This window comes from Phycodurus eques, chromosome 11, assembly GCF_024500275.1.
Source record: "Phycodurus eques isolate BA_2022a chromosome 11, UOR_Pequ_1.1, whole genome shotgun sequence".
NCBI classification, from domain to species: Eukaryota; Metazoa; Chordata; class Actinopteri; order Syngnathiformes; family Syngnathidae; genus Phycodurus; species Phycodurus eques.
In genome coordinates this window covers 22653322-22678198 of record NC_084535.1, presented here as the reverse complement: position 1 = coordinate 22678198, position 24877 = coordinate 22653322, and the positions used below count along the sequence as shown (strand labels likewise).

Below are 24877 nucleotides of genomic sequence, written 5' to 3'. Positions count from 1 at the left end.
AAGATGTTTGGACATCAGCAGTGCTTCTCCACTAAGAAATGCAGAAAGTGTCAAGAAAAGGGTCAAATGAGCAAACCCCCAATTAGCACCTAGGGGAATATTTATGTTAAACCCGGCCCCGACAAGTACACAACATACTCTCTCGTGGATGAATTAGAAGCACTAAAAGTCAATTTAGAATAAACGCATACATTTACTTTTTACACATCAAATTATTTCTCGACTGTGGCTCATTAGACAAATAGTTTAAATTTCACTCTTTTGCATTTCACAGTACTTGCAAGGGCTTTCCGCCTTAACACTAATTCTGATCAGAATTGTACCAAGATTGCATCTGAATATATTTATATCCTGTATATATTCATATACAGTAATAATTGTCCTTTTTCCTATGTTTCGCTTGTGTCTTGTTTCTGTCAGATCGCACTACATTGTGTTCAATGCCTCAGTGATATACCTCCAGATGGTGCGCCCTCTCCTGCAGCCAGGGCGGTGCTGCCACCTCATATCCTCCCTCAGGCAGGTGGTCAAAAGTCTGGAATTGGTGGCAGACAAAGACCATAGCTGGAGGGCTGAACTCATGATGCAAGTGGCACCCCTTTGCACTCTTATGCTCATTCTGACTTCATGGGGATGGTGTACAGAGCTAATTAAGCAGCATCTCATGTGATGCAACAGCTTTGTGGCTCCCCAATTAATTGACTTGCTTCTCATCTAATAGAGGGAGGAAGTGTGCTGATGATGTAAGCTCTCAATGTTCATGAAAACACCTCAGGTTCCAATGCCAGTGCTGTTTTTGGTATCCACATGCAATGTACAATGTGTGTCCAGTGTGATGTGAGTGAGTTTTAATTGGATTCCCAGTTTCTGACAGGATAGACACAATGTATGACATTGTTCTATCTCAGTACACAGTCAGTTACAGTATACTGAATGTCATATTCATCTTAAATAAATGATGCAGAATCACAATTCGGCTGCACTGTCAACAGAAAACTGACACAGGATGACAAATTACTTGTTTATTGTAATTTGGTAATCAACATTGGATACACTGTGTTTTGGACTTAGAAATATTGTGTAAAACTTTTCTAATAATTTCCTTTGCTGTCTGTTTCTCTTCAGGCACCTTATTGACTCTCTTTTGGATGCTGGGAAAACTGATGATGCTGCAAGTTATGCCAGAGTTACAGAGGAATTCATCAAAAAACACTGCCCACATCTTTATTCAAACGTTTTTCGTTTACAGGTATACAATTCAATGTCTTTACAAGAAAAATGTAAAACTAATAACAGTATGGAATATTGTTAATATAAAAATAGAAGAAGAAGCGGAACGAAAGATGGATGAATAAAAATAGAATATAAAAATGAGATTTGTTAGACATTGTAAGAAAAATATATTTAAACTTGATTAACTATCCATCCATTTTCTGTACCGCTTCTCCTCACTAGGGTCGCGGGCATGCTGGAGCCTATCCCAGCTACCTTCGGGCAACCAGCGGGGTACACCCTGAACTGGTCGCCACTCAATCGCAGGGCACATAGAAACAAACAAGCATTCTCTCTCACATGCACACCTACTGGCAATTTAGAGTCTTCAATCAACCTACCACACATGTTTTTGGGATGTGGGGGGAAACCGGAGTGCCCGGAGAAAACCCACGCAGGCACGGGGAGAGCAAATATATGCAAAACAAGATTTTCCTTCCTTAGTATTACAATAGATTGTGCCATATTCACCTGTTTTGTTTCAGTGGCCACTCAATGCCTTATCATTTTGAACAGGAATCCGGAATATTAAACTGACTTCACCTTTTTTATTCTCCAATCAAGCATAACATTGTACCACTAAAACTATTTCCTCCATTCAGGAATGCAGGAACTGTATAATGTGCCACCTTAATCGATAGATGTTATTGCACTTAACTGTTCTTTGCAATTTGTTTTCTTTGTAAAATGGCAAGTTAGAAAATTCAAGGATCCATACATTTTCTGTACCTCGTATCCTCACTAAATAATTATAATTCAGTGTTAAAAATATATTTTTTGTTTCAAAAGCTCCTTCAGACTAGAATGTATATTAAAAAAAAAACACTATTTTGATATTACCATTGCTGTGACCTAAGGGCAGGTGAGTGTAGATGACACGTGTACGCACGCACACATACACACACTGCCTATATCAGGCATGAATGAAGCGATTTTTTGCGTTGCAATGTAATTTCAAGTACAGTATACCTTTAGAAAACGGCAACAATTCTAACCACAGCCCTCTTGCTTTAGGTGTGGCATAACCTGTCAAAAAGGGAGGTCCTCCTTAAAAAAAGCCGTCAGTCTACTGCCTTAACTGTCATTTACAAAATGCTTCAATTTAAAAGGTAAGGAATGCATTTCTTGTGAGTTTGCTTTTTTTCTGCATGTGTTTTGGAAAGTGAACTTTGCCAGTCAAAATATTGACTTCACATTATGCTTATTTGACTGATGAGATGAGATCCAAGTTTACAATATTTACCAATTATGATCTTGATGTGTTACCTTATTATGATTTGTGCAGTGCACTCTATCATCAATAAACAATTTAACTCGCAGTTTATTTCTTTAAAAACAAATGAAGTGTACCACACACTGCATAGATTTATTTACTCAAATACTCTTGCAATGTTTTTAGGGGGTTGGGAGAAATAAATGAGGATGAACTTGCAAAAAAGGATTTCAATGAGCTTGAGGAGATTTTTAGTCTCCTTGGAGATTCCACAAAAGCTTCTCTTCGGACACCCATCCCACCATCTAACAGGTATGTAACCTTATGTCCCCTGATAAAATCCCATTTATACACGTGTACTTCTGGGTGAAAATTGAGGTGCAAGTGGTACTATTCTGACTTGTCTCACGTGTGTGCGTGTGTGTGTGTGTCTGTGTGTGTGTGTGTGTGTATGCTGCGTTTCCCCCCTGGCTCAAACAAACACTTTTTTCGTGATGTATTTACGTACGTTGTATCTTATTGTTAGTTCGTGTTTTCTATTTCTTAAATCCTATTTTGACCAAACGAAAAATGCACAGATCCTGTTTTATCTGAAATGAAAGAATAAATAATAACAAAGGTTCATTGTGTGCCCAGGTAAATGTGGCCCTGTTACATTTCCAGTAACCATTTCACAGCCAGAGTCCAACTATTTCAGCCTTCTGTTTTTCATTTGATAAAATGTTGTCATGGATTCCTTGTACTCCAGTGCCTCCTGGTCTGGCCCATTGATGACCGCTTTGCAGCAGATATCTAAGTGCCTTGTTTGGAGCCTGTTGCGAAGGGGTGTGTTCACTTTAGAAAAATCAAACAATCAACGCTACATTTACTCCGTTAAATTTACTTGAATTCATTTTGGATGAGGCGGCACGGTGGCAACTGGTAAGCACATCTGCCTCACAGTTCTGAGCGTGTTCTCCCCGTGCCTGCGTGGGTTTTCTCCGGGTACTCCGATTTCCTCCCACTTCCTAAAAACATGTGGTAGCTTGATTGAAGACTCTAAATTGCCCATAGGTGTGAATGGTTGTTTGTTTATATGTGCCCTGCGATTGGCTGGTGACCAGTTCAGGGTGGTCCCCGCCTCTCGCCTGAAGATAGCTGGGATAGGCTCCAGCAGAGCCCGCGACCCTAGTGAGGATATGCTGGACAGAAAATGGATGGATGGAAATTTTGGATGTATTGTTTTTGTCAGCGTAGTCATAATGCAATGTACTTTTTACTTTCATATACTGCATGTGTTAAGAAGACACTACTTTTACTCTGTTACTTTGACGTACATTTATTTGTAGCAGTCCATTATTGATTCTGTGATCTATTTGTTTTGGTGTTGTCACTGCAGACCAATTCCTTTAGCTGATTAGACCTTAAGTCATGTTGTTTGATAGTTTTAATTTATTTGTTCTTAGTTAGTGATATTGTTGGTCAATTTTTGAATTTGCACATTTCTGTTTGATATTTTTGTCTCTCAAAAGTCGTCTCATGTTTTTTTGCTATTTGTTGAAAATTTAATTGAAATCTAAAGTGGAAGAATTTCACAGGTTAAAACTTATATTAACTGAGAATATTTGTGGTACCATATTTTATTTGAAATGTTCATCAATAAGTCAGTGGTATACCTTGAAGTGTCCCAACTTTTTTGTAGCAATCAAGACTCCATTTCAAGCATGCCTGACCTACATCTGACAATTTTTATTTTGTTGATTTTTTTTACCCACTTCATTTTATGTAGTTTTTGATCTCATTGTCTTTTATTGTTATTATCCATAAGCTGTATTTTCTGCTGCTGTTTTATTGCATTGTACAGCACTTTGGGAACCTTGTGTTGTTTAAATTGTGCTATATAAATAAAGTGGATTGGATTGACTATTTCGGGAGTCACTGAAGCAGATGCATTTCTGATGCGTTGGGAGATCCTTAGGCCTTGTTCCGTAGACTTTCAACTTGATCTAACCCCACAAGATCACATGGTGTGAGATCAGGTGAATGGTGAGCCCATTCTACGAGACCACGATAACGAATCCACCAACCTGTGAACTCCATACAGGAACACATGATTCTCACACAAATAATGGACTGATGTGCCATCTTGTTGGAAAATGACTTGCTGCACGTTAGCTACAGGTGACACTTTGAGGATGCAGAATATGACGTAGGCCTCGGGATCTCCCAACGCTTGAAGAAAGCATAAGAAACTCATGTGCTTCAGCAACACTGGAAATGTTGTCAGATGTTCGTAAGGCATGCATGAAACAGTGGCTTGATTACTACGAAATAGGTGTTGCATACGTTGAGGTGTACATATGGATGAACATTCCAAATCAAAGATGGCACCACAGATATTTATGGTGAAAAGGTCTATTCACTGCTTTTTTCTACTTCCGCAGTTTTAAGTGAGAGTGATAGCGCACGATCCTTCAGTGCAGCGTAATATCGCAATTGCAGTAAACATTGGTCAGATAACGCTTTTTATAATGTCAGGGCTTCTCCAGGCACAGGTGCCTCAGAATTTGGCCCAGGCTGCTGCCTCCAAATTTAATACGCGTTACTGTTTATTGTCTTCAGACCCATGCATAAACATTACATAACAACCTGGTCACTTCTTACGCGTGGTTCAAATTACTGTTTTGTTGTGATTTGAGTTGTATATACAGTGGGGCAAAAAAGTATTTAGTCAGCCACCAATTGTGCCAAAGTTCTCCCACTTAAAAAGATGAGGCCTGTAATTTTCATCATAGGTATACCGCATCTATGAGAGACAAAATGAGAGAGAAAAATCACATTTTCTGATTTTTAAATTTATTAGCAAATTATGGTGGAAAATAAATATTTAATCAATAACAAAAGTTAATCTCAATATTTTGTTATATACCCTCTGTTGGCAATGATAGAGGTCAAATGTTTTCTGAAAGTCTTCACAAGGTTTTCACACACTGTTGCTGGTATTTTGGCCCCATTCCTCCATGCAGATCTCCTCGAGAGCAGTGATGTTTTGGGGCTGTCGCTGGGCAACACAGACTTTCAACTCCCTCCAAAGATTTTTTTTTCATGGGATTGAGATCTGGAGCCTGGCTAGGCCACTTCAGTACCTTGAAATGCTTCTTACGAAGCCACTCCTTTGTTGCCCGGGCGGTGTGTTTGGGATCATTGTCATGCTGAAAGACCCAGCCATGTTTCATCTTCAATGCCCTTACTAATGGAAGGAGGTTTTCACCCAAAATTTCACGATACATGGCCCCATTCACTCAGCATTCTTTCTCCACCAAACACGATAAGTTCAGTTTTTACCAAAAAGTTCTATTGTGGTTTAATCTGACCATATGACATTCTCCCAATCCTCTTCTGGATCATCCAAATGCTCTCGAGTAAACATCAGACGGGCCTGGACATGCACTTGCTTAAGCAGGGGGACACGTCTGGCACTGCAGGATTTGAGTCCCTGGCGGCGTAGTGTGTTACTGATGGTAGCCTTTGTTACTTTGGTCCCAGCTCTCTACAGGTCATTCACTAGGTCCCCCCCATGTGGTTCTGGGATTTTTGCTGACCGTTCTTGTTATCATTTTAACCCCACGGGGTAAGATCTTGTCTGGAGCCCCAGATCGAGGGAGATTATCAGTGGTTTTGTATGTTTTAAATTTCTAATAATTGCTCCCACAGTTGATTTCTTCACACCAAGATCATTACCTATTGCAGATTCAGTCTTGCTAGCCTGGTGCAGGTCTACAATTTTGTTTCTGGTGTCCTTTGACAGCTCTTTGGTCTTGGCCATAGTGGAGTTTAGAGCGTGACTGTTTGAGGTTGTGGACAGGTGTCTTTTATACTGATAAGTTCAAACAGGTGTCATTAATACAAGTAACGAGTGGAGGACAGAGGAGCCTCTTAAAGAAGAAGTTACAGGTCTGTAAGAGTCAGAAATCTTGCTTGTTTGTAGGTGACCAAATGCTTATTTTCCACTATAATTTGCTAATAAATTCTTTAAAAATCAGAAAATGTGATTTTTCTGGATGTTTTTTTTTCTTATTCTCTCATTTTGTCTCTCATAGGTGAGTTATACATATGATAAAAATTACAGGTCTCTCTCATCTTTTTAAGTAGGAGAACGTGCACAATTGGTGACTGACTAAATAAATTTTTTGCCCCACTGTGTTATATTCTGTCTTGGATTGCAGAGTGTCCTTCCTCCTGGAGCTGGCTTTGCTGGCCTTGCAAGGGAAGAATCACAAAGTGGCTGCAAAATGCTTAAAAAAGCTAAAGTCAGCAGGGGAGACTGTGAGTGCTGAATATTGTCCTAAAATTTTAATGCAGTAGCAATACTCCATATTATACATAACAGCCAGGCATTGAAAAACACATTCATACGTACACTGTTCTAATTTTCCTATTCTTAGCAAAATTTGAATGGTGTATTTGTTCTGAAGTCCTTTGATGGGCGGGTGATGACAAAAGAAAGTTAAACGATGCCACAAATAGCCTTCCCATACTTCATGTATAAATAGCAGGTTGGGTTTAAAATACTGTATAACATTTTTTTTCTTATTTCATCAAACACTGACTCTTAAATTGTTCTTTCCTTTTAGAGTATCGGTGAACAAATAATAATGGAGTGTGTCAACTGTGAAATAAACCTCCGGAAGAAAGAGACCAAGACGAATGACTATTCCAAATCCAGTGTGGAGGTGCTCAATCATCAAACACATCTCAGAACATATTATTAACCAAGCACTAACTTTAGTAGTTTGATCAGCAATTCAAAGTGAATAGTTTGACTCTCTTTTTACAAAAAAAATACTAAACAAAAAAATATAAAAATAGAACATTTTAAAAAATTCACAAAAATTATTTAAATTGATCTTTGTACTTTAAGTAAATGCTGAAATTGTTGTTCAAATTGAGGGTTTTTTTTGTTGTTACTGTTTTAGCGTGCAGTGGGTATTCAATAAATCTTTATCTGTTGTAAAATCACAAAAGGAACCGCCAGCAGTACCTCCTGAGACCACTAGTCAGATAAAGTGAAACTAAGTGTTGCCATTACCTAGTATCCAAGCTTTATCGTTAAACGGGGCACCATGTTGCTTTTGTTTATTATGAACAGGTCCTAGCAACGACAAAACCTCAATATATTTCTGAAGGGTTGCTACACTAAGGAAATTTGGGCTTTTCTTTGACGTTACAGGTTCTATCTAATCTTTGATTCAAAAAAGACAAAGAGCACAGTCCATGTATTTTGTCAGGTTTAATTTCTAATTGTACAAAAGTAAAATGCAATCAAAGAGAAAATGGAGGAAAATCTGTATTCTATTCTAAAGAAAGGTGTGGCAAATGGCGAAGGACGACAATGTGAACTGCCTAAGGTGAACCACTACTAAGTACTTTCATGGGCCAAGGGTGAGATTCGCGAGATTTTCCCACTCGTAATTTTAATCCCAATATGTGATGCACTAATTTGTACTAAATTTGGTATACAGCAAAGTTTTACTCATAGTTTGAAGCGCCGGCACTGATTTGAAAGAAGAAAAAAAGTTCAGCTTTGCCAAAAATGTATTTTCTGTGACAAATTGTGGTCACACCGCCGTGGTTCAGTTTTGGAACAACCGACTGCTTTGCTGAAAAATCTCCCCACGTGGGGGAGGGGACGGGGTGTTACTGGTTTGGCATTGCGGCTAAAACCGAGGTTCCACTTTGGTCATTACGGCCAATAATTGTTCGGTGACAAGGGCACGTAAGCCAGCCAGCATCACGGACCCAAAATGCGGAGGGGAAAGTAAAAGATGAAAAGAAAACTCTGGGAGGAGCTGGCTAAATTGAAACCTAGCACCCCGAGAGGTCAGGAACCAGAGCAGGAACAAAAGCTTCTCTTTATTTCTCCACTCAAGAGGTGGTCCGAGAACTTCTCCTTTTAAACTTCCCGGAAGACAAGCAAGAAGGGGAACGGTGGCCCCACCCGAGTTTATGATGGGCGCGAAAGTTTCTTTGTGTGCTAATTTTCTTGAAAAACAAATTGGGGTGACTAACCTTTTTTTTCGTATTTCACACTTGGCTCATAATTTTTACCAAGTCATGAGGTATAGAAAATAGCTTTTTCCTGAAATGTTGTTCATTTGAATCTAGACATGACTTACTGTGTAATTTTAAGCTTATCATCTGCATCGCCACCCTAATACTAATCTTTCGTATATTTGTTCATAAAAGAGGGAAGGAATGCCAGGGAACAAGTAGCACAGCTTAACAGACAGGTAACGAAGATGGTAACCAAGATGGTAACCAAGATGGCGCCTACCAGTGTGGTCGCCTCGGTAACGCGCTCTCTAGTATTGTTTTTGTTTTTGTGTTTTTCGTCCGTCTTTGGAGACCTTACACGACTCACTTACACAAGGGGAGAGCTGCTAACCATCAAGGAGGCTACTCCGGACTTTCTGTCACCAACTTTCGAAAATCCGCTCAGTTTTTTCCCCAAAGTTACTCACCGGCGCGGCGTCCGTGGTTTTTGGCGCATGGAGACAGAAGCGGCGCCACAGAGGGAAACGGGCCGGCATTCAGGTGAAACTCCGCAAGAGAGGACACAGATTGGCGTTCCCGTCGATCCACCTCGCGAATGTACGCTCCCTACCCAACAAAATGGACGCGCTTCATCTTCTGTTAAAGACCAGTAAAGACTTCCGACGTTCCGCGGCCATGTGCTTCACGGAGACCTGGAGACCATTCTACCCGCCACGTGAGTTCGCATCGTTCATCCTGGCTGCAGCCTACATTCCGCATCAAGCTTCCGCACTGCTAACGCTCGCCGAACAAGTCAACGAAATTGAAAAAAAACACCCGGACTCCCTCATTATTCTCGGGGACTTTAACAAAGCTAAACTCGACCACGAACTCCCTAAATACAAGCAGCACATCGACTGTCCTACCAGGGAAAATAATACTTTAGACCACTGCTACACTACGGTAAAAAACGCATACCGTGCTATTCCTCGTGCACCCCTGGGCTCGTCTGATCACTTCTTAATTCACTTAATACCGACGTACAGGCAAGAACTTAAATGCGCAAACCCTACAGTGAAAACAGTGAAAAAGTGGACAAATGAAGCCAAGATGGAACTTCAAAGCTGTTTAGACTGCACAGACTGGAAATTCAAATGACAAAGAGGTTTGTGTACCAACAAAACCTTTTCGCACATTCAACAACAACAAGCCGTGGTTCACTGCTAAACTTAAGCAGTTTCGCCAAGCTAAGGAGGACGCATATCAGAGCGAGGACAGGGCCCTGTATAATCGAGCTAGAAACCAGGCTGACTAAAGAAATTAACATTGCAAAAAGAAACTATCCAGCAATGTTGGAAAAACAGTTTAGCGCAAACGACTCTAAATCAGTCTGGCATGCATTCCAATCGCTGACTAATTACAAGCGACGATCCCCCCAAGCTGAGAACAATAGCACACTAGCCAACGACTTGAATACCTTCTACTGCAGATTTGAAAAGGACACTTTCACACCACACACCCACCCAGCCGCACCCGCGACCACAATCACACCTCTGACTTCTGCGTTAACTATTCATGAACAGGATGTGAGACGCATCTTCAAACAACAAAAGATTAACAAAGCAGCAGGCCCGGACCATGTGTCCCCATCCTGCCTCAAAGTCTGCGCGGACCAGCTCGCTCCAGTCTTCACTCAGATCTTCAATAGATCTCTGGAACTGTGCGAAGTTCCATCCTGTTTCAAACGCTCCACCATCATTCCAGTCCCCAAGAAACCTGCAATCTCTGGTCTGAATGACTACGGGCCTGTCGCTTTGACATCTGTGGTCATGAAGTCCTTTGAACGTCTCGTGCTGGACCACCTCAAGAGTGTCACAGGTCCCCTGCTGGACCCCCTGCAGTTTGCCTACCAAGCGAACAGGTCTGCGGATGATACAGTCAACATGGGACTGCACTTCATCCTAGAACACCTCGACAGTGCAGGGACCTACGTGAGGATCCTGTTCGTGGACTTCAGCTCAGCGTTCAACACCTTCATCCCTGAACTCCTTTCATCCAAGCTTCTCCAGCTCAGCGTCTCACTTGCCATCTGCCAGTGGATTTACAGCTTTCTGACAGGCAGGACACAGCAGGTCAGGCTGGGGGAGGCCACCTCATCCACACACAGCATCACCACTGGGGCGCCGCAAGGTTGGGTCCTCTCTCCGCTGCTCTTCTCTCTCTACACGAACGACTGCACCTCAGCAAACCCGACTGTCAAACTCCTGAAGTTTGCAGATGACACCAGTGTCATCGGCCTCATCGAGGACGGTGACGAGTCTGCATATGTACAGGAAGTGGAGCGGCTGGAGCTGTGGTGCGGCCGATACAACCTGGAGCTGAACACGCTCAAGACTGTAGAGATGATCGTGGACTAACAGGAGGCACCCTTTGCCACAGCTGCCCCTCACGTTGTCCAGCTGCCTTGTGTCATCCGTCGAGACCTTCAAGTTCCTGGGACTTACAATCTCTCAGGACCTGAAGTGGGCGTCTAACATCAACTCCGTCCTCAAAAAGGCCCAGCAGAGGATGTACTTCCTGCGGCTTCTGAGAAAGCATGGCCTACCACCGGAGCTCCTGAGACAGTTCTACACAGCGGTCATCGAATCAGTCCTGTGTTCTTCCATCACAGTCTGGTTCGGTGCTGCTACAAAAAAGGACAAACTCCGACTGCAACGGACAATCAAAACTGCTGAAAGGATTGTCGGTACCCCCCAATCCACCATTGAGGACTCACACGCTGCCAGAACTAAGACAAGGGCGTACAAAATCCTCTCGGACCCTCCGCACCCCGGTCACCAGCTCTTCCAGCTCCTTCCCTCAGGTAGGCGCTACCGATCAATGCAAACTAGAACTAGTAGACATTCCAACAGCTTCTTCCCTCTTGCGATCAACTTCTTAAACACCTAACCTATAATTCCATTACAACAAGCTGGCAATTACTTTTTTTTTTGACTGAGTTCGTTGTCACATTTCTGTGGGGCCAATTATGTATTACTCGTGCACTCACTGTACTTGTCTCGCCATGCTGCACGATTTGGATATACTGGCCACTCATGCCAGAGTAGCATCTGCTCCATTTGCACACTGTTTGAGGAGTATCTGTAACATTTGCACAACCAACATTGTCCCAGATTATCGCACTACTCGTCACTTTAAACCGCATACACTCCTTGAAGTCTCAGCGCCCCTTGCACAATGGTCATTGCACCGGTCTATTGCAATATTAGTCATTCGAACTGCTCTAAGTGCTAGAGGACTCTGCATCTTTTTGCACAATTGTTTTTTGTCAATGTCTTTGTCTCCAAAGTGTTCCGTAAATTGACTGTCTGTTGTACTAGAGCGGCTCCAACTACCGGAGACAAATTCCTTGTGTGTTTTGGACATACTTGGCAAATAAAGGTGATTCTGATTCTGATTCTGATTCTCTTGTTGTTGATAACAGAACCTTCAAAAGGGACGAATTATCTTTGATCCACCAGTTTGTGGCTTTGCAGATCCGACTTATCAAGCTATTGCTAATTAAGTTAGTCCAGACCTTCTGGCTTTTGGTCGTTGTATTCAGTGGGGGTCTTTCGTGACTGCATTACTGACGGGTGATTTGGACAGCCTTTTGTCCTTCGGTTTGGAGTTCTGTCTTTTTGGAGTCGGTGATATTTGTTACACGAGCTCCATTACCTTTGCAAAAACGCTTATTTAGCACTAGATTCTACTGAGATCATATCCCTTTTTTTTTTTATTTCATTTTATTTTTTTATAACACACTCAGTGATGGAATGGTTGTCTCTTGTAATTGCTTCAGAAGATTTTGCTTTTCCCCTAGGCCCGTCTGAAAGCAATAGCAAAGCTAAATCAGTGTCTGCAGGCTGCAGTCAGAGAAGGGGACCCTCAAGCCGTGCAGGCAGTGTGTGCGACACAGTGGAGCTTCTGTCTTCCACTGTTGCAACATAATCTCCGCAGACACATTAAGACACCTCTGTCACGGGTGGCCCAAGCACTAGAGGACATGCAATGGTAACCAATTTCATTGATTTTATTCATAGATTCAATAAAAACATGTTTCGGGCTTCACCTTATGTTTGTTGTCCCATTATATGTTTTGTTTTTGGTGATGATAACGGTATGACAAGAAGCTCATTAATTTAGCCTGGTTACACAATGAAAATGTAATCACCCAATTTATGAAAAACACCTAACAGCATAAGCGGTGTGGAAAATGGATGGATGTATACCTGTTGTATTTTAACAAAAGTATACCTTTACTTGATTCCACTTGATAGTTTTATTATAATGCAATAAAAGTATACTTTAACTTGTTTGTTTGTTAGTCCAGAATGATGGTATTCGTTATAATTTCATTGTTTCCAGCATGCTGTTCCCAGTTCGATGTCAGGTCCATGCAGAGCTTGCAGTGACTGAAGAGGAGGACGGACTCCTTGAGGCCTCGATGACTCACCTCCAGAAAGCCATGCTACTGGATAATGGCACAGAAAAAGAAAGATTGTCGTCAGCTTTCCACCTCCTGCAGCTCAGAAGAAACCTTTATCAAACACCCTCTCGGACCGAGGATAAAGCTGCGATGCTTATGCAGCAGGTTTGCAGCACTTTGTGTCCCATATTTTAACATTTTAACAGTTCTGGATGTTAAACAAGGCAAAGGGTTTGAGGGAAAGGATACTGCTCACATTTATTTAGAAGGAACAGAAGAAAATATAATAAAATCGATACAGTGCCCTTTATATGAGAGTGGAATCCATTATAGCTCCTATTTCAATTATAGCTACAGTTAAGGTCATTAGTCAGGTTCACAATAACGCTGCTCATGGGTTCAGTTAAATATAGTTCGGTGGTACTTGATCAGGTCTGGTTTCAAACTTTGACTACGCTTGTGTGGTTTCAAACCACGTTGATGTGTTTTGAAAGCACAACATCACACAAAGGCTTCTTTTGAGCATCCCAGTTTTTACAATACACCTAAAAAAAAAAAAGATTTTATATATTCATAAATGTACCAAATTCAGGCCATATTGTTAATGAAGGATTTAATAAATGAATGTACTGAATATTGTAAACACTGGGCAGTATTCTAGGGTAATAGTATCTAGGAGGCCAAAATATATTGACCTTAACTGTACAGTATATGCAGTGATCATGTGGCCAAATACTTTTGTCTATATAGTTTACATAAGTAAAATGTACTTTTTCCTTCAGGTCAAGGATAGGCAGCCTCAACAGAATACAGATTGCCGTCCCTTACTGCTGACTGTGGGTCAAATATTGGCCCCCGCTGATTTCCAGATGGTGCTGAATGCAGACAACATCTCGAAAAGTACAAATTCCACTTCCCCACATTCAGTTTCCACTCACAGTAGTTGCATTGGTTTGCTCTCAACACATCTCAAACATCTTTTTCTCAAAAGTTTATATATATAAAAAAAAAAAAAAAAAAAAAAAAAAAACTTTTTCACTAGCATAATCGCACGCCCGGTATTCTGCATTGTCAAACTGGCACACGATCATCACATTACTCTTTTATAGTGAGGAAATGGTTTGCCTCTGTGTGGAGCATTATATGTTATGATTAACATTGTTTCACATTCACTGTGGTATCGCTGCATTCAAAAGGATATTCCACTATGGGAGATTACTTTTAACGTAAAAGTAATTTAGTTAATAGCAACGATCATAGATAGAAAATAGAGTGAAGAATTAGCAACAGCCCACACATAGGCTATACACACTGTAGCATTTTGAAACACTGCATTCACCGACCTCTCTTCATAATCGATTTACTATCTCAAATACCCCAAGTGCTGCTCAGACCATGGCATATCTAAATAAGATCTCAACACGAAACTTGAGTGTGTGTCTTTCACATCGCCTTTTAAATTCCTTTTGACATGACTGGAGCATCCATTACACACATTTCTTCCTGCTGCAGTGTACAGTTTTGCTTTGCATAAACATGCATATTTAATCAATTTTAGATAAATTATAGTCAATCACTCAAGTCTAAGAAACTGTCAAAAAATAAATATAATATGAGGATAAGCGGAACGGAAGATGAATGAATGAATGAATTTTGTGCTTTCGTAACCTCTACAGAACCTTCCCAATGAATTATGAAATTGCAACTTCGCAACATAATTGACTTTTGTTTGACTAGTCACCAAAGCCAGTGTTGGATGTGGCCCAATAGCTCAGCTCTCTGCTGAGGCTCATAATTACTATGCAGCTGTGCAGAAGTTGGATGGATACCTGGATCGGCAAGGAGAAAACGCTGACAACACAGAGAGGTATTTGTGTGTGTGAGGGGGCGGGTAGGGGAATCTTCTTCCCAATATAAAACTTTCATTGTACTACATGTAAAAACACTGACAACACAGAGAGGCGCGTGTGTCTTCTTTCCTGTATAATGATCATTTTATTTGTCAAGCTTCCCAGAATATTGTCTTTTTTAAGTGATGTCTTTATTACCCACGGGACTACAAAATACCAATGCATCTTTGCACTATTGGTGCCGGTGGCATGATGGAGTAGTGGTTAGCACAAACCACTCACAGTTCCGAGTTAAGGGTTCAAATTCGTTAAGGGTTCAAACTCCTCCCACATTCCCAAAACATGCATGTTAGGTTAATCGAAGAATTTAAATTGTCCTTAGGTATGGATGTGAGTGTGAATGGTTGTTTCTATATGTGCCCTGCGATTGGCTGGCAGTGTTGGGAAGATTACTTTGGAAAAGTAGTTGGTTACAATTACAAGTTACCCTGCTATATCCTCTGGAGCGGATATCCTCTATTGCTACTCTTATGTTAGAGCAACATTTTTCATCATCAGTTCAGCCCAGTGGCGGCATGGTGGCCGACTAGTTAGAGTGTCAGCCTCACAGTTCTGAGGACCCGGGTTCAATCCCGAGCCCCGACTGTGTGGAGTTTGCATGTTCTCCCCGTGCCTGCTTGGGTTTTCTCCGGGCACTCCGGTTTCCTCCCACATCCCAAAAGCATGCATTAATTGGAGACTCTAAATTGCCCGTAGGTGTGACTGTGAGTGCGAATGGTTGTCTGTTTGTATGTGGCCTGCGATTGGCTGGCAACCAGTTCAGGGTGTACCCCGCCTCCTGCCCGATGACAGCTGGGATAGGCTCCAGCACGCCCGCGACCCTAGAGAGGATAAGCGGCTCAGAAAATGGATGGATGGATGGAGTTCAGCCCAGTGTCATATTTGTTGCACTGGTCTTTTGTATTTTTGAGTTGAGGTGATGCGGGTCGTGGCCCTGGGTGTGGTCCCAGCGGAACCGCGACACACACGTAACATCGGCGATAAGAGCTGATCCACTAGTACATCTTGTATTAATTAGGAAACCGGCCTACAATTATCTAATTAGGTTACGGATGTTAAATGTATTCAGCAACGGAGCGATGTTAATGCTTATGTCACAACGCAAAATTAACTAACTTCAAATTCAGAAATGGCCAATACAAACAGAAAAATAATGGATTTAATATTTACCTGGAGTATCCATTTGGTATTAGCCCTTGAAGTTGGTAATATTGAAAAAATGAAGTGAAACAGACAATGATTTTCGTCAATTCTTTTCCAGAATGAGAGTGCTAAAAGAGGAGGATGCTATTCATGTGGCACTACTTTAAGCAGTCATCAGGTGCAGGTGGAGATGGGCCTGGCTCAAGTAAAAAAAGCAAAGAAATTCGGCAAATTTAATTTTAATCTTAAATTTGTCCCATCAACATGTACTTGAGGGGTGTCAATAAATGTTTTTCTGCTTGAAGAAAATTGGTTATTTTGCCTTATTGCACTCTACAGAGTATTCCGGTATCTTAATTTATGTAAAAAAAATCCATGAAGGGGCCTGTGGGATCCCCCCAGACCCTCCTGCAATGCCTTTGGTGTTTTCATGTCTGTGGTACAGTACATGATCAGAGAAAGCCAAGACTTTAGAAGGAGCAAGTGATATGAAAAAAAAATTATAATATTTGTGGCTATTTTTAAAATTTAACTCAATTTGTAATCGTGAACATTTCTCAACGGAATTGCAATTTAATCACAGATTTTTTCCGAGTGCGGCACGGTGGGCGACTGGTTAGAGCGTCTGCCCCACAGTTCTGAGGAGCGGGGTTCAATCCCCGGCCCCGCCTGTGTGTAGTTTGCATGTTCTCCCCGTGCCTCCGTGGGTTTTCTCCGGGCACTCCGGTTTCCTCCCACATCCCAAAAACATGCATGGTAGGTTAATTGACAACTCTGAATTGCCCGTAGGTGTGAATGTGACTGCGAATGGTTGCGAATTGGCTGGCAACCAGTTCAGGGTGTACCCCGCCTCCTGCCCGATGATAGCTGGGATAGGCTCCAGCACGCCCGCGACCCTAGTGAGGAGAAGCGGCTCTGAAAATGGAAGGATGGATGGATTTTCTCCCAGTAATGTAACGGATTACACACACATTAATTTTGTCATTAAATTTCGTACATGTAATTAATTACACCCTTAACACTGTTGGCTGGCAACCGGTTCTTCGTGTACGCTGCCTAACGTCCAAATTCAGATCAGAATAAGAATCATCTTTATTTGCTAAGTATGTCCAAAAAACACACAAGGAATTTGTCTCTGGTCGTTGGAGCCGCTCTAGTACGACAACAGACAGAAAAAAAAAGTGGGAAGATGAGAAACGAGTGTTTCACTTTATATCCACCAAACCATCGAAACATTTTACCTTAATTAACTGTACAATTGCTTTCTCCGAGTTTCTCCCATTTTATGTTAAACTGCACATCTGAACATTGCAAATGGAGAAAAGCTAATTGATCTGTTAGCAGTGCAAATAACCATATTTAATTATCTTCATAATCTATAATCTGATTTGTTTATCTTCTCTCATCTAGGTTGAGGCTGTGGGCTGCACTTGCCAAGACCGCAAGAAAACAGGAAGTCTGGGATGTGTGCAGAGTGGCTTGTCGATTCTGTTTACTCTATGATGAAGCGAGATCGAAGATGTCAAAGTGTCACAGTAAGATGCTCAATGAAAAGATTATCAAAGCGAGGAAAAATAGACCAGAGAACAAAACATATTTTCACTAAAGAGCAAAGCAATTGCATGTCTATTTTGCATTTAAATAAGATGTACACAATTACAGTGTAACTACTCAGTTATTGCTTCCATTAGTGAGCTCTGCCAAGGATATGTCTGCCTTGGATTGTCTGTCTGTGGGCAACTTCCACACGTCAACAGTTTTTCATTAATCAATCTATTTTTTTAAATTTAAAAAAAAAAATTTTTTTCATTTATTGCATTAATGAGACCATTATTTTTGGATGGCAACCCTCACATTAATGACATCCACCCATTTTCTGTACTGCTTATCCTCACTAGGGTAGCGGGCGTGCTGGAGCCTATCCCAGCTATCTTCGGGCAGGGTACACCCTGAACTGGTCGCCAGCCAATCGCAGCGCACATATGAACAAAACAACCATTTGCACTCACATTCACACCTACGGGCAATTTAGAGTCTTCAATCAACCTACCGCACGTTTTTGGGATGTGGGAGGAAACCGGAGGAACCGGAGAAAACCCTCACAGGCACGGGGAGAACATGCAAACTCCACACATACGGGGCCGGGATTTGAACCCCGGTCCCCAGAACTGTGAGGCAGATGTGTGAGCCAGTTGTCCACCGTGCCGGTTATTAATGACATCAGCCAAAAAATAATAATAACGATAATAAAAAATACCATGCTCTTTCATAAGTGGTGAATAAATTTTAAATCTTGTTTGATTGTAAACATTTCCTGTGTGAAATTCAGAAACTATTGTCAAATTGATAATGCTGTAATGTGCCTCCATGAAATCCTCCACATATGGGCTTTATTTATTCTATGTTTTTCAGGGTTCACGGAATCTTTTGCCATTTCTAAATTATGTGTAGTCAATTTGAGTTTACAGATGAATGCCTTGATAAAAGCCTTGGTAATAGCATCCTGCATGCATATCATTAACTGGTATACTGCCTAATTTGTGTGCAGAATCAAAATGCTCAGAGGAAGAGAGCTCTACCGAAAACCTTAACAGCTATGAAGAAAACCAGCCCTGTGCGAAGAAGTTGCGCCTTTTAGCTGAAATATGCTTTATCACCGCTGAGGTATACAAGTCTTTCCTAAAATGGATATTAATTATGTTTTTTTTAACCCCCTAACTGATCGGTGTGTGAAACTGTTTACATGTAGCCCCTTCACTCTTTCCCATAGTGCGTGTGTGGATTTGGGACCGATGTTCTGCATTCATCCCTCGCTAGAGCATGGTCCATGTTTTGCGGTCTCACTGTATTGTCCATGATTAAAATTCGTATTTACCTCATTTCATATTGCGGATTTTCCCACGGGATTTTGCTGTGATAATTTTTCCACACGGACTAATCTTATTGCAGGCTTACGGAGCAATAAAGCAGAAGGAAACAGTGCATAAAACGCAGAATGTCCAAAGGTTGAGATTCTTTCACACTTAAAAAAAGAAGATAAAGTTGATTGGGAACTGCAAAGCAGAACTGGCTGACAAAACTGCATGTCTACAGTAAATATCGTTATCTTATATTTAATAGCCTACCACCGGTAGATAGAATTGCAATCCCCCACTCTTTCAATTGCTTTAGTGAACAAACTGTAACAAAATAAAAATGTAAAGAATAGGTGTGTAGAGTAGCCGAATATTGTACTCAAATAAGAAGACTGTTACTTAAGAATAATATGACTCAAGTAAAAGTAAAAATTGGTCATCCAAATATTTACTTGAGTAACAAAATTATTTCAATGAAAATTTCTGATTTTGTTTTTAATTTTCTTGTTGTTTTTTTAAATCAGAGCATGAACATTAAATCAAATAAATAAAAAAATAAAATATATAGGAGTCAACACACATCTGCCACCATTTAAATTTTTACCTGCCCAAAAACCAACAACACATACATTGGGCCCTACAGAAACATTATTTGGTTTATTCACTTAAATGACTTCATGAAGAAGCTGTTTGCTGACCAGACTTAGTGATCTCGTGTGCGTGTGTGACAGTAGGACAGGGCTAATGTTGCCATATCCACTGCCAAAACAACAATAGAAACATCTGCAACTTACCGCAAGGTGTTTTCTCAAGTTAGAATTGGGCTGAAATATCCACGTTTGCGCAGTCACAATTTAAGAGCTGCATGACAAAGCTGTTGTTTTTTTTAAATCTGTAAACACACTCGCACGGCTGTTCCCCCCCCCCCCATCCCCCCCCCCACCCCACCCCTAAATGAGTCATTATGATTGGCTTGCGAAGGCTACGTGCACGGTGACTGCCTTGTCATTTGATTGGTGGACTGGAGTCAAAGGTCACTGTTGTAATGTTGGATTGGAGCAACGGGCGCCCTGTGCCGAAGTCCAAGATGGAGTCAAAATAGACGCGCACACGCAAGAATGGATAAATGAAAGTAGGGAACGGCATGACGATCATTGTAACGGAGTAAAAGTATCGATCCTTCTTCACATAAATATTCAAAAGTAAAAAGTACAGTGCATTTAAAGTCCTCTGACACATACAGTTTATCAAAAATGTTACTTGAGTAAATGTAACGGAGTAAATGTAGCGCGTTACTACCCACCTTTGGTAAAGAAGCACATACACTAGCTGCACGGCCACAACTAACACTCCCACTTAGGCACTCAACAAATAGAGTAGCTAATGGTTAACCAGTTAATAGCCAGCCTCCATCCTGAGCCAAGAACTTCTAACCCAACACTGTCATTCACTGACTTTCACTTCACACAAAAGGCCAAACCCTGCCTTTTCAAGCATTCAAAGTCAGAGCTACCACAGTTGTAGAACATAAGGATGGCGACCCCAAATAGACAAAAACAATACCTACACATCACATGCATTTTTGTATTGGCATATATGGTTCGCAGATTTCTCTGTGTTCTGGAACGTAACCCCTGCGATAATCAAAGGAGCTACTCTTTATTGTTTTAAGTGAAATCATCTGTTTTGTTCAGGCTACTGCCCAAAAGCTACAAATGCAAGATGTGCAGCTCAACAGCCCTGCAGTCCTCCCACAGGATGTAGATGTGTCTGAAGATGATCCACATTGGATTATTTACAGGTAAAAAGCCATTAACAACTATTTGGTTAAAACACTTAAAAGACATGTCTAATATAACATACAGTTGTGCTCCTCATGCTCGCAGTTTGGCAACTGCAGCTTCACCTATTTGCTGATTTGTATTTATATTTATCCCCCCCCCACCCCCATCCAACCATTTCCCGTACCGCTTATCCCCACGAGGGTCACAAGGGTCCAGCACGCTTTTTCAATGCAATCCTAATTGGCGTCAATTTTCCCGGGATTTTTCGCCATTCACAGTCGGGCCCGTTCCTTATCCCTTGCAAATAGTAGGGGGCCACTCTTTTTTCAAACTACAGTATTTACCTATATATATATTTTTTAAATGACAAAGGGTGTCTCGCGTTCAAAAGTGCATGCGTTCTTCTTTTACTCCTTAATTAATTATACATTGAATTGCAGTAGAATAGTCGTTAACATATCTCATTCTCAGTCAATCACCAATGCTCTTTGATTGACTAAGACACATAGGAGGAGAACAATTGATGGCATTCGGCATGATCCAATATGAGATCTACACCAAAAATCCAATTTAGGATTAATGTTGTGTTAAACATGGATTTTGAGTAAATTTGTTCTAGTTAGACACTGTTACCCCAAATTGCTTAACACCTATTGAACTAACACCATCAATAACATTTTGGCAAAAATTTAATTATTATTCCTGCTATATAATGGCTCATAAAATTGGAAATGTCTTTATAGGTCAGAGGACAAATAGGTTATGGGGTCAGTTAAAATTCATATTTGCATTGTTTATGTTATGTAATACACACACACGTCACTTCCAGCAAGTTGTCAAATGTAGTTTAGCTAAAAAGTTGTTTTTTTATTACACATATTGAGCACTCCCCGAAAATCGAGACGCCAGGGGGTGGTTTCTCTATCCACCGTAAGGGCTACCAGAAGTGACGTTGCAGTCGCCAAACAGTGTGCTTCACTCTATGCGCAATGGCGCGCAACATGTCAGAATATGAGGAGGAGGATTTCGACATACAGGAGCAGGAACAGTGTAGCTTACTTGACATAAGTGGGCCGTGGTACCGCTGGAAGTAGCAGCAATACTTTGGCGAGGATTTCCTGGAACAGGCAGGTTTAAATACCGGTGGTGATGAGGATCATTGGAGACAGGTGCTGAAAACAGAGAGGGGAGGGGGAGTGAGAGAGGATGCAAAGCGCCCTCCAGGATCCTATAATGGAACTGCAGGGCAATATATGACACATTTAGTCAGTATTCTTCGGGTTTCTTGGCAAGAACACTCTTGAAAAAGAGACTGGTCTCAGTGGGTTTTAATATTAACTTCTTTTGCACCATGGCGGCTGCGGGATTTAGTTCTCTTGCTGGTGGTTGAGGTCCCGATGGACATAGAAAAACAGAGGGCACAGCAGCTGGTTTCAGCCTCTGCCTAACTACACTTGTGTATCCATTGCTTTCTGCTTAGTCTTTCTCAAAACACGCCAGTTTGAAGTGATCAGCACAGAGTTTGGAAAGCTTGCTAGGCACCCAAAGCTGACCACGTTTCTTCCCCTGTCGATTGACTTTCCCTATCCACTGCTCACGTATTCCTTTTTCACTTGGAAAGCCAAATAAATTCTTGCCACTGCCTAAACCATTTTTACAATTAAATGCCAAACAATAAACCATGGTGAAATCGCTAAATCATACGACAACAAATATACAAGGACGGAACAATAGCACACAATCCCGAATGAACAAGCTGTTTGGCTTGTGTGACGTCACAGCGCCGGATAGAGCCGAAGACCGGAAGGCGCATTCTGAATCATATTTATCGATTTAACTGCTGTATAGCTGCTATATAATCACTTCAAAATGGCAGATGTGGTTTGTATAGGGGTTATTTTTTTTTAAACATCTTTTTCCTCTGACCTTTAAAAATTCTCAACTCTAGCGTAAAAATGATAAAAGTAGCATTTTCAAGCTGACTAGCCATAGATACAATATACAGTATGTAGAGCAGTGGGTAACCTGAGCAGTGGGTCTTAACCTGAGTATGATCGAACCCCAATTTTAGAGAAAGCTTGCAACCGATAATGAGAAACTTGAAAAGTAAAGCTATCCATCCATTTTTTGTACCGGTTATCCTCACGAGGGTCGCAGGCGTGCTGGAACGTATCCCAGCTATCTTCGGGCGAGAGGCGGGGTACACCCTGAACTGGTCGCCAGCCAATCACAGGGCACATATAAACATTCGCACTCACAGTCACATCTACGGACAATTTAGAGTCTTCAATCAACCTACAACGCATGTTTTGGGGATGTAGGAGGAAACGTGCTAAATGTGCTAACCAGTCTGCCACCGTGCCGCCGACGTAAAACTAGAAATAAAAGAAATACTCATTCCAGCAGACAGCGAGTGAACTTTGATGAGTTTGACTTGACAAGAAGTGGACATGCAGCTGAACACGGAAGCCAAAGTACTGCGTGCATAGAGCCCAAGCCACATATTGTAGGCTGTAACGTCAGCCAGCTCTGGGCGCTGGAATTATTCACCCCAACATGCTTCTATCTCTTGGACTAAGAGGATCTGCTGCTCATGTTCAACTTTTAACATGAGTGTATATGTGTAAAGAATTGTGTGTTCCAGACCGGATATACAGTACGTTACCTACCAGACAACAGAGATGAAGGAACCAACTTGACACATCATTAACTACTGTACATACTATTAATCCTGCTCATCCTAAAATAGATGTACATATATTTTGAAATGTTATTTTATTATTGAAGCTATCCATTTATCTATCCATCCATCCATTCTCTACCGCTTATCCTCACTAAAGGGTCAAGGTTGTGCTGGTGCGTACCCCAGCTGACTTTGGGCAATCGGTCACTAGCCAATCACAGGGCACATCCTGTATAAACTAACAACCATTCACACCTACGGACAATTTAGCATCTGCACGTAACCTATCGTGCATGTTTTTGGAACGTGGGAGGAAACAGGAGTACCCGGAGAAAACCCACGCGGGCACAGGTCGAACATGCAAACCCCACAGAGGAAAGCTGGAGCCCGGATTTGAACCCACGGCCTCAGAACTGTGAAGCGGATGTACTAACCAGTCATTCACCATGCTTTTATTATTAAATTTTTGTTTAATGTTATTATTCAAGGTAATGTGGTGACCACTGCAAGTGGTGGAGAACCCTCTATTGACCAGCTTCCACTGGTTAATGGCATCTGTCCGATATTGACCACCCTAAGCATGATCTATCCCATTCAACTGTGTAACAACAGCATATCTATTGCAGATGAAATGGAAAGATATTAAGCACAATCTTGAATTGTAACTGCCGTAGATAGCATGTTATTAAATGTATCTGTTGTTATTCTTCTCTGCCCAACGCCACACAGAGACTGGATCCAGGATCTTTCTGCCTATGCCACGTCCACTTTCCTCCGAGCAGCAGAGCTTGGCACACAGATCAGGGAACCCTGGGTTGTGGCAAATTCAGCCATTTACTTATGGAATTACAACAGGCACTTGCTGATTACTGGAGACTATAACTGTCTCATCCCCACCTTCCAAAGCCTGGTAGAGATGTTCCAAAAGACAGAGTGCACTGGGTAGGAAGGTGTTGTACATTGCTATCGCTTAATGTCCTCTGTCCTCTTTGTGAGATGGGCAGCTGGATACTGTATGTTTTAATAAAAAGTAGTAATATTTTAAAAAGTCCATATTTTTGCTGTTGCTAATTCATCAATATTAAAAGCTGAGTCTTCCAAAATTTGGGGCAACCATATAGACACCATATTGGACCCATAAAATTATCCAAAATGTCTTGATGTGCTGAAGGCAAGTTTTGTCCATGTAGAGTATCTTTAAAGAATCTACTCAACTCAGTTGAAACAAAGTGCTGTACAGAAATAAGTCAAACATAAAACATAAGATGAATGAACATAACAATTACAAAAACAGTAAACCAGTAACAAAGTTAAAAACTATAACATCAAATAAGCCACTAAAACAAGGCCTTAAGTCTAATGCTGTGTTGAACGCCAAGGAACAAAAATGGGTTTTAAAGCGCGTTCTAAAAAATAGACAGCACAGGTGCTTGTCTAATGTGCATCGTGAGGTCATTCCATAGTTTGTGACTAGCAACAGAGAAAGCCCGATACACTTTGAGCTTCCGCTTTGCCACCTCCAGGAGTGGCCGGTAAG

At 41.3% G+C, this 24877-nt stretch overlaps 1 protein-coding gene across 4 annotated transcripts in view; it reads left to right on the top strand.

Annotated features, from left to right (window-relative positions):
• Positions 1 to 24877, top strand: part of LOC133410138 (cilia- and flagella-associated protein 46) — an 87356-nt gene that overhangs the window by 2055 nt on the left and 60424 nt on the right. For 2 of the 4 annotated variants that reach the window (XM_061690913.1, XM_061690912.1), the window contains exons 1-12: positions 2298 to 2381; positions 2672 to 2797; positions 6691 to 6790; positions 7099 to 7197; positions 12360 to 12550; positions 12905 to 13130; positions 13748 to 13865; positions 14703 to 14832; positions 17429 to 17553; positions 18567 to 18682; positions 20568 to 20674; positions 24070 to 24282. In XM_061690913.1, coding sequence (XP_061546897.1) covers positions 2365 to 2381; positions 2672 to 2797; positions 6691 to 6790; positions 7099 to 7197; positions 12360 to 12550; positions 12905 to 13130; positions 13748 to 13865; positions 14703 to 14832; positions 17429 to 17553; positions 18567 to 18682; positions 20568 to 20674; positions 24070 to 24282 — 1568 coding nt within the window. In that variant the 5' untranslated portion in view covers positions 2298 to 2364. Of the gene's footprint in view, positions 1 to 420; positions 586 to 1125; positions 1250 to 2286; positions 2382 to 2671; positions 2798 to 6690; positions 6791 to 7098; positions 7198 to 12359; positions 12551 to 12904; positions 13131 to 13747; positions 13866 to 14702; positions 14833 to 17428; positions 17554 to 18566; positions 18683 to 20567; positions 20675 to 24069; positions 24283 to 24877 lie in introns of those variants that run through there. The other 2 variants (XM_061690915.1, XM_061690914.1) reach the window with 2 other exon arrangements.